At 47.0% G+C, this 9,548-nt stretch overlaps 2 protein-coding genes across 2 annotated transcripts; both read left to right on the top strand.

Annotated features, from left to right (window-relative positions):
- The first annotated feature begins 2,723 nt into the window (after positions 1–2,723).
- Positions 2,724–4,015, top strand: LOC135195905 (tetra-peptide repeat homeobox protein 1-like). Its single transcript, XM_064222412.1, has 2 exons — positions 2,724–3,228; positions 3,741–4,015. The coding sequence occupies exons 1-2, from the start codon at positions 2,724–2,726 to the stop codon at positions 4,013–4,015; spliced, it is 780 nt and encodes a 259-aa protein (XP_064078482.1).
- Positions 4,016–8,074: 4,059 nt separating this feature from the next.
- On the top strand, positions 8,075–8,413 carry LOC135195904 (tetra-peptide repeat homeobox protein 1-like). The gene has a single exon (XM_064222410.1). The coding sequence runs from the start codon at positions 8,075–8,077 to the stop codon at positions 8,411–8,413; it is 339 nt and encodes a 112-aa protein (XP_064078480.1).
- Positions 8,414–9,548: the final 1,135 nt, after the last annotated feature.

Raw genomic sequence — 9,548 nt, 5'->3', positions numbered from 1 at the left:
ACTGAAGGCCTGATTTTGATGACAGTAAAGGGAGGTGTAGAGGGACCAGCTGAAGGCCAGGTTTTGATGAGAGTAAAAGAAGCTGTAGAGAGTGCAACTGAAGGCCAGTTTTGATGAGAGTGAAGGGATAAAAACTGAAGGGCCTGGTTTTGATGACAGTAACGGGAGCTGTAGAGGGTCCAACTGAAGGCAGGTTTTGTTTTGATGAGAGTGAAGGGAGAACTGAAGGCCTGGTTTTGATGACAGTAAAGGGAGGTGTAGAGGGACCAGCTGAAGGCCAGGTTTTGATGACAGTAAAGGGAGCACTGAAGGCAAGAATTTGATGACAGTAAAGGGAGAAATGAAGGCCTGGTTTTGATGACAGTAGAGGGACCAACTGAAGGCCTGGTTTTGATGAGAGTAAAGGGAGAACTGAAGGCCTGGTTTTGATGACAGTAAAGGGAGCTTTGGAGGCTCCAACAGAAGGCCTGGTTTTGATGACAGTAAAGGGAGCACTGAAGGCCAGAATTTGATGACAGTAAAGGAAGAACTGAAGGCCAGGTTTTGATGACAGTAAAGGGAACACTGAAACCCTGGTTTTGATGAAAGTAGAGGGACCAACTGAAGGCCAGGTTTTGATGAGAGTAAAGGGAGAACTGAAGGTCTGGTTTAGATGACAGTAAAGGGAGTTTTAGAGGGTCCAACTGAAGGCCTGGTTTTGATGATAGTAAAGGGAGCACTGAAGGACAAAATTTGATGTCAGTAAAGGGAGAACTGAAGGCCTGGTTTTGATGACAGTAAAGGGAGCTGTAGAGGGTCCATGTGGAGGCCTGGTTTTGATGACAGTAAAGGGAACTGTAGAGGACCAACTGAAGGCCTGTTTTTGATGACAGTAAAAGGAGCTGTAGAGGGTCCAAATGAAGGACAGGTTTTGATGACAGTAATGGGAGAACTGAAGGCCTGGTTTTGATGACAGTAAAGGGAGAACTGAAGGCCAGATTTTGATGACAGTAAAGGGAGCTGTAGAGGGTCCAACTGAAGGCCTGGTTTTGATGACAGTAAAGGGAGCTGCAGAGAGTCCAACTGAAGGCCTGGTTTTGATGACAATAAACAAATATGTAGAGGGTCCAACAGAAGGCCAGGTTTTGATGACAGTTAAGGGAGCTGTAGAGGGTCCAACAGAAGGCCTGGTTTTGATGACAGTAAAGGGAGCTGTAGAGCGTCCAAACGAAGGCCTGCTTTTGATGAAAGTAAAGGGAGCTATAGAGGGTCCTAACTGAAGGCTTTGGTTTTTGATGAATAAAACATTAAAGGGAGCCTGTAGAGGGGTCCGCAACTGAATAGAACCTGGTTTTGGATGACAGTAAAAGGAAAAAAAGCTGTAAGAGGGGGTCCAACTGAAGGCCTGGTTTTGATGACAGTAAAGGGAGAGCTGGTAGAGGGTGCCAACCTGAAGGCTTGGTTTTGCATGACAGTTAAATGGAGCTTGTAGAGGGTTCCAAACTGAAAGGCTTGGTTTTGATGACAGTAAAGGGCGAGCTGTATGCAGGGTCCAACTGAAAGGCTTGGTTTTGATGGACAGTAAATTGGAGCCTGTAGAGGGTCCGAACTGAAGGCCTGGTTTTGATGACAGTAAAAAGGGAGCTGTAGAGGGTCCAAAACAGAAAGCCATGGTTTTGATGACAGTAAAGGGAGTTGTTTTGAGGGTCCAAGCAGAAAGGCCTGGTTTTGGAATAACAGTAAAGGGAAGCTGTAGGGGGTCCCAAACTGAAAGGGCCGCCTGGTTTTGATGACAGTAAAGGGATTGTGTAGAGGGTCGGAAACATGAAGGCCTCGGTTTTGATGACAGTAAAAAACGAGCTGTCAGAGGGTCCAACAGAAGGCCTTGGTTTTTGATGACAGTAAAGGGAGCTGTAGAGGGTCCCAAACAGAAGCCAGGTTTTTGATGACATTAAAGGGAGTTGGTTGGAGGGTCCCAACAAATAAGGCATGGTTTTTGATAACAGTAAAGGGGAGCTGTAAGGGGTCCCAACTGAAGGCCTGTTTTGATGACAGTAAAGGGATGTGTAGAGGGTCCAACAGAAAGGGGCCTGGTTTTGTTTTTGATGACAGTAAAGGTGTAGCTGTAGAGGGTCCAACAGAAGGCCTGGTTTTGATGACAGTAAAGGGAGCTGTAGAGGGTCCAACAAAAGGCCTGGTTTTGATGACAGTTAAGGGAGCTGTAGAGGGTCCAACTGAAGGCCTGGTTTTGATGACAGTAAAGGGAGCTGTAGAGGGTCCAACAGAAGGCCTGGATTTGATGACAGTAAAGTGAGCTGTAGAGGGTCCAACAGAAGGCCTGGTTTTGATGACAGTAAAGGGAGCTGTAGGGGGTCCAACTAAAGGCCAGATTTTGATGACAGGAAAGGGAGCTGTAGAGGGCCCAACTGAAGGCCTCGTTTTGATGACAGTAAAGGGAGCTGTAGAGGGTCCAACTAAAGGCCTGGTTTTGATGACAGTAAAGGGAGTTGTAGAGGGACCAACTGAAGGCCTGGTTTTGATGACAGTAAAGGGAGCTGTAGAAGGTCCAACTGAAGGCGGGATTTCTTGACAGTAAAGGGAGCTGTAGAGGGTCCAACTAAAAGCCTGGTTTTGATAACAGTAAAGGAGGCTGTAGAGGGACCAACAGTAAAGGGAGCTGTAGAGGGTTCAACAGAAGGCCTGGTTTTGATGACAGTAACGAGAGAACTGAAAGCCTAATTTTGATGACAGTAAAGGAAGCTGTAGAGGGTCCAACTGAAGGCCAGGTTTTGGTGAGAGTAAAGGGAGATGTAGAGGGTCCAAAAGAAGGCCTAGTTTTGATGACAGTAAAAGGAGCTGTAGAGGGTCCACCTGAAGCCCTGGTTTTGATGAGAGTAAAGGGAGCTGTAGAGGGTCCAACTGAAGGCCTGGTTTTGATGACAGTAAAGGGAGCTGTAGAGGGTCCAACTGAAGGTCTTGTTTTGATGACAGTAAAGGGAGCTGTAGAAGGTCAAACTGACGGCCTGGTTTTGATGACAGTAAAAGGAGCTGTAGAGGGACCAACTGAGGGCCTGGTTTTGATGACAGTAAAGGGAGCTGTAAAGGGTCCAACTGAAGGCCTGGTTTTGGTGACAGTAAAGGAAGCTGTAGAGGGTCCAACTGAAGCGCTGTTTTTGATGGCAGTAAAGGGAGCTGTAGAGGGTCCAACTGAAGGCCTGGTTTTGATGACAGTAAAGGAAGCTGTAGAGGGTCCAACTGAAGGCCTGGTTTTGATGACAGTAAAGGGAGCTGTAGAGGGTCCAACTGAAGGCCTGGTTTTGATGACAGTAAAGGGAGCTGTAGAGGGTCCAACTGAAGGCCTGGTTTTGATGACAGTAAAGGGAGCTGTAGAGGGTCCAACTGAAGGCCTGGTTTTCATGACAGTAAAGTGAGCTGTAGATGGGTCCAACTGAAGGCTTGGTTTTGATGACAGTAAAGGGAGCTGTAGATGGTCACAACTAAAGGCCTGGTTTTGATGACAGTAAAGGGAGCTGTAGAGGGTCCAACTGAAGGCCTGGTTTTGATGACAGTAAAGGGAGCTGTAGAGGGTCCAACAGAAGGCCTGGATTTGATGACAGTAAAGTGAGCAGTAGAGGGTCCAACAGAAGACCTAGTTTTGATGACAGTGAAGGGAGCTGTAGAGGGTCCAACTGAAGGCCTGGTTTTGATGACAGTAAAGGGAGCTGTAGAGGGTCCAACTGAAGTCCTGGTTTTGATGACAGTAAAGGGAGCTGTAGAGGGTCCAACTGAAGTCCTGGTTTTGATGACAGTAAAGGGAGCTGTAGAGTGTCCAACTGAAGAACTGGTTTTGATGACAGTAATGGGAGCTGTAAAGAGTCAAAGTGAAGGCCTGGTTTTCATGTCAGTAAAGGGAGCAGTAGAGGGTCATACTGAAGGCCTAGTTTTGATGACAGTAAAGGAATCTTCTAAACAGGGTCAAACTGAAGTGATGCTTTTGAATGACAGTAAACGGGAAGATGTAGAGGGGTCAAATTGAGGGCCTAAGATTTGTTGATGACAGTAAATAGGGAGCTGTAGAGGGTTCCAACATGAAGGCCTGGTTTTGATGACAGTAAGAGGAGCTGTTACAGGGTCCAACCTGAAGGCTTGGTTTTGATGACAGTAAAAGGAGCTGTAGAAGGGCCCAACTGGGGAACAGACCTGGTTTTGATGACAGTAAAAGTGGAGCTGTAGAGGGTCAAGACTGAAGGCCTGGTTTTGATGCAGTAAAGGGCTGTAGAGGGTCCAAACCTGGGATAGGCCTGGTGTGATGAAGGGTAAAGGAGTGTAGAGGGTCACACTGAAGGCCTGGTTTTGATGACAGTAAAGGGAGATGTAAGGGTCCAGCTAAAGGCCTGGTTTTGATGACAGTAAAGGGAGCTGTAGAGGGTCGAACAGAAGGCCTGGATTTGATGACAGTAAAGTGAGCAGTAGAGGGTCCAACAGAAGACCTAGTTTTGATGACAGTGAAGGGAGCTGTAGGGGGTCCAACTGAAGGCCAGATTTTGATGACAGTAAAGGGAGCTGTAGAGGGCCGAACTGAAGGTCTCGTTTTGATGACAGTAAAGGAAGCTGTAGAGGGTCCAACTAAAGGCCCGCGTTTCTGGGTTTTTGATGACAGTAAAGGGAGCTGTAGAGGGACCAACTGAAGGCCTGGTTTTGATGACCAGAAAGGGAGCTGTGGAAGGTCCAATTGAAGGCCGGATTTCTTGACAGTAAAGGGAGCTGTAGAGGGACCAACTAAAGGCCTGGTTTTGAAGACAGTAAAGGGAGCTGTAGAGGGTCCAACTAAAAGCCTTGTTTTGATAACAGTAAAGGAGGAGATAGAGGGACCAACAAAAGGCCTGGTTTGGATGACAGTAAAGGGAGCTGTAGAGGGTTCAACAGAAGGCCTGGTTTTGATGACAGTAAAGGGAGAACTGAAAGCCTAATTTTGATGACAGTAAAGGAAGCTGTAAAAGGTCCAAATGAAGGCCAGGTTTTGGTGAGAGTAAAGGGAGATGTAGAGGGTCCAAAAGAAGGCCTAGTTTTGATGACAGTAAAGGGAGCTGTGGAGGGTCCACCTGAAGCCCTGGTTTTGATGACAGTAAAGGGAGCTGTAGAGGGTCCAACTGAAGGCCTGGTTTTGATGACAGTAAAGGGAGCTGTAGAGGGTCCAACTGAAAGCTAGTTTTGATGACAGTAAAGGGAGATTTAGAAGGTCAAACTGACGGCCTGGTTTTGATGACAGTAAACGGAGCTGTAGATAGACCAACTGAGGGCCTGGTTTTGATGACAGTAAAGGGAGCTGTAAAGGGTCCAACTGAAGGCCTGGTTTTGGTGACAGTAAAGGGAGCTGTAGAGGGTCCAACTGAAGCAATGTTTTTGATGGCAGTAAAGGGAGCTATAAAGGCTCCAACTGAAGCGCTGTTTTTGATAACAGTAAAGGGAGCTATAAAGGGTTCAACTGTAGCGCTGTTTTTGATGACAGTAAAGGGAGCTGTAGAGGGTCCACCTGAAGGCCTGGTTTTAGTGACAGTAAAGGAAGCTGTGGAGGGTTAAACTGAAGGGCTGGTTTTGATGACAGTAAAGGGAGCTACAAAGGGTCCAACTGAAGCGCTGTTCTTGATGGCAGTAAAGGGAGCTGTAGAGGGTTCAACTGAAGGACTGGTATTGATGACAGTAAAGGGAGCTGTAGAGGGTCCAACTGAAGACCTGGTTTTGATGACAGTAAAGGGAGCTGTAGAGGGTCCAACTGAAGGCCTGGTTTTGATGACAGTAAAGGAAGCTGTAGAGGGTCCAACTGAAGGCTTGGTTTTGATGACAGTAAAGGGAGCTGTAGAGGGTCCAACTGAAGGCCTGGATTTGATGACAGTAAAGGGAAAACAGAAGAGGTGGTTTTGATGAAAGTAAAAGGAGAGCTATAAAGGGTGCAACCAAAGGCCTCGTTTTGATGACAGTGAAGGGAACTGTAGAGAGTCCAACTGAAGGCCTGGTTTTGATGACAGTAAAGGGGGTTGTAGAGGGACCAACTGAAGGCCTGGTTTTGATGACAGTAAAGGGGGTTGTAGAGGGACCAACTGAAGGCCTGGTTTTGATGACAGTAAAGGGGGTTGTAGAGGGACCAACTGAAGGCCTGGTTTTGATGACAGTAAAGGGAGCTGTAGAGGGTCCAACTGAAGGCCTGGTTTTGATGACAGTAAAGGGAGATGTAAGGGTCCTACTGAAGTCTTGGTTTTGATGACAGTAAAGGGAACTGAAGAGGGTTCAACTGAAGGCCTGGTTTTGATGACAGTAAAGGGAGTTGTAGAGGGTCCAACTGAAGGCCTGGTTTTGATGACAGTAAAGGGAGCTGTAGAGGGTCCAACTGAAGGCTTGGTTTTGATGACAGTAAAGGGAGCTGTAGAGGGTCCAACTGAAGGCCTGGTTTTGATGACAGTAAAGGGCGTAGCTGTAGTCCAAGGGCAGATTGGCCTGGTTTTTGATGACAGTAAAGAGAGCTGTAAAGGGTCCAACTGAAGGCCTGGTTTTCATGACAGTGAAGGAAACTGTAGAGGGTCCAACTGAAGGGCTGGTTTTGATGACAGTAATGGGAGCTGTAAAGAGTCAAAGTGAAGGCCTGGTTTTCATGTCAGTAAAGGGAGCAGTAGATGGTCCTACTGACGGCCTGATTTTGATGACAGTAAAGGAAGCTGTAGAGGGTCAAACTGAAGGGATGGATTTGATGACAGTAAAGGGAGCTGTAGAGGGTCATATTGAGGGCCTAGTTTTGATGACAGTAAAGGGAGCTGTAGAGGGTCCAACTGAAGGCATAGTTTTGATGACAGTAAAGAGAGCTGTAAAGGGTCCAACTGAAGGCCTGTTTTGATGACAGTAAAGGGAGATGTAAGGGTCCAGCTAAAGGCCTGGTTTTGATGACAGTAAATAGGAGCTGTAGAGTTCCAACACAGAAGACCTAGTTTTGATGACAGTGAGAAGAAGAATGTAGGGGGGATGCAACAATGAAGGCCAGATTTTGATGACAGTAAAGGGAGCTGTAGAGGGCCGAACTGAAGGTCTCGTTTTGATGACAGTAAAGGAAGCTGTAGAGGGTCCAACTAAAGGCCTGGTTTTGATGACAGTAAAGGGAGCTGTAGAGGGACCAACTGAAGGCCTGGTTTTGATGACCAGAAAGGGAGCTGTGGAAGGTCCAATTGAAGGCCGCCGGATTTACTTGACAGATAAAAGGGAGCTAGATAGAGCGGGACCCAACAATAAAGGGCCTGGTTTTGAAGACAGTAAAGGGAGCTGAGCTGTAGAGGGTCCAACTAAAAGATAGTAAAGGGGTCCAACTAAAAGCCTTGTATTGATTACAGTAATGGAGGCGATAGAGGACCCAACAGAAGGCCTGGTTTGGATGAGTAAAGGGAGCTTTGGTAGAGGGTTCAACAGAAGGCCTGGTTTTGATGACAGTAAAGGGAGAACTGAAAGCCTAATTTTGATGACAGTAAAGGAAGCTGTAAAAGGTCCAAATGAAGGCCAGGTTTTGGTGAGAGTAAAGGGAGATGTAGAGGGTCCAAAAGAAGGCCTAGTTTTGATGACAGTAAAGGGAGCTGTGGAGGGTCCACCTGAAGCCCTGGTTTTTTGAGCAGTAAAGGGGGAGCTGTAGAGGGTCAAACTGAAGGCCTGGTTTTGATGACAGTAAAGGGAGCTGTAGAGGGTCCAACTGAAGGCCAGGTTTTGATGACAGTAAAGGGAGCTTTAGAAGGTCAAAACTGACGGCCTGGTTTTGATAACAGTAAACGGAGCTGTAGATGGACCAACTGTAGGGCCTGGTTTTGGAGTGACAGTAAGGGAGCTGTAAAGGGTCCAACTGAAGGCCTGGTTTTCTTTTGGTGACAGTATCGGGAGCTGTAAGGGGTTCCCAACAGAATCAATGTTTTTGATGGCAGTAAAGGGAGCTATAAGGGTCCAACTGAAGCGCTGTTTTTTGGGGGGGGATAAGCAGTAAAGGGGAGCTATAAAAGGGTTCAACTGAAGCGCCTGTTTTGTGACAGTAAAGGGGGCTATAGAGGGTCAAACTGAGGGCCTAGTTTTGATGACAGTAAAGGGAGCTGTAGAGGGTCCAACTGAAGGCCTTGTTTTGATGACAGTAAAGGGAGATGCAAAGGGTCAAACTGAGGGCCTAGTTTTGATGACAGTAGAGGGAGCTGTAGAGGGTCCAACTGAAGGCCTAGTTTTGATGACAGTAAAGGGAGCTGTAGAGGGTCCAACTAAAGGCCTGGTTTTGATGACAGTAAAGGGAGCTGTAGAGGGTCCAACTGAACGCCTGGGTTTGATGACAGTAATGGGAGCTGTACAGGGTCCAACTGAAAGCCTAGTTTTGATAACAGTAAAGGGAGCTGTACAGGGTCCAACTGAATGCCTAGATTTATGACAGTAAAGGGAGCTGTAGAGGGTCCAACTGAAGGCTTGATTTCAATAACAGTAAAGTGAGGTGTAGAGGATCCAACTGAAGGACTGGTTTTGGTGAAAGTAAAGGGAGCTGAGAAGGGTCGAACTGAAGGCCTGGTTTTAATGACAATAATGAGAGTTGTAGAGACACCAACTGAAGGCCTGGTTTTGATGACAGTAAAGGGACCAACTGAAGAGCTGGTTTTAATGAGAGGAAAGGGAGCTGTAGAGGGACCAACTGAAAGCCTGATTTTGATGATAGTAAAAGGAGCTTTAGAGGGTCCAACTGAAGGCCTGGTTTTAATGACAGTAAAGGGAGCTGTAGAGGGTCCAACTGAAGGCCTGGTTTTGAAGACAGTAAAGGGAAATGTAGAGGGACCAACTGAAGGCCTGGTTTTGATGACAGTAAAGGGAGCAGTAGAGGGACCAACTGAAGGCCTGGTTTTGATGACAGTTAAGGGAGCTGTAGAGGGTCCAACTGCAGACCCGATTTTAATGACAGTAAATGGAGCTGTAGAGAGTCACACTTAAGGCTTGGTTTTGATGACAGTGAAGGAAGATGTAAAGGGACCAACTAAAGGACTGGTTTTGACGACAGTAAAGGGAGCTGTAGAGGGTCCAACTCAAGGCCTGGTTTTGATGACAGTAAACGGAGCTGTAGAGGGTCCAACTGAAGCCCTGGTTTTGATGACAGTATAGGGAATTGTAGAGGGTCCAACTAAAGGCCTGGTTTTGATGACAGTAAAGGGAGCTGTAGAGGGACCAACTGAAGGCCTGGTTTTGATGACAGAAAAGGGGGTTGTAGAGGGACCAACTGAAGGCCTGGTTTTGATGACAGTAAAGGGGGTTGTAGAGGGACTAACTGAAGGCCTGATTTTGATGACAGTAAAGGGAGCTGTAGAGGGTCCAAATGAAGGCCAGGTTTTGATGACAGTAAAGGGAGAACTGAAGGCATGGTTTTGATGACAGTAAAGGGAGGTGTAGAGGGTCCAACTGAAGGCCTGGTTTTGATGACAGTAAAGGGAACACTGAAGGGCAGAATTTGATGACAGTAAAGGGAGGTGCAGAGGGTCAAACTGAAGGCCTGGCTTTGATGACAGTAAAGGGAGCTGTAGAGG

Source organism: Macrobrachium nipponense, chromosome 17 (genome assembly GCF_015104395.2).
Source record: "Macrobrachium nipponense isolate FS-2020 chromosome 17, ASM1510439v2, whole genome shotgun sequence".
Classification (NCBI taxonomy): Eukaryota; Metazoa; Arthropoda; class Malacostraca; order Decapoda; family Palaemonidae; genus Macrobrachium; species Macrobrachium nipponense.
The sequence above is the reverse complement of the archived record's forward strand: the minus strand, read 5'-3'. Positions and strand labels throughout refer to the sequence as shown.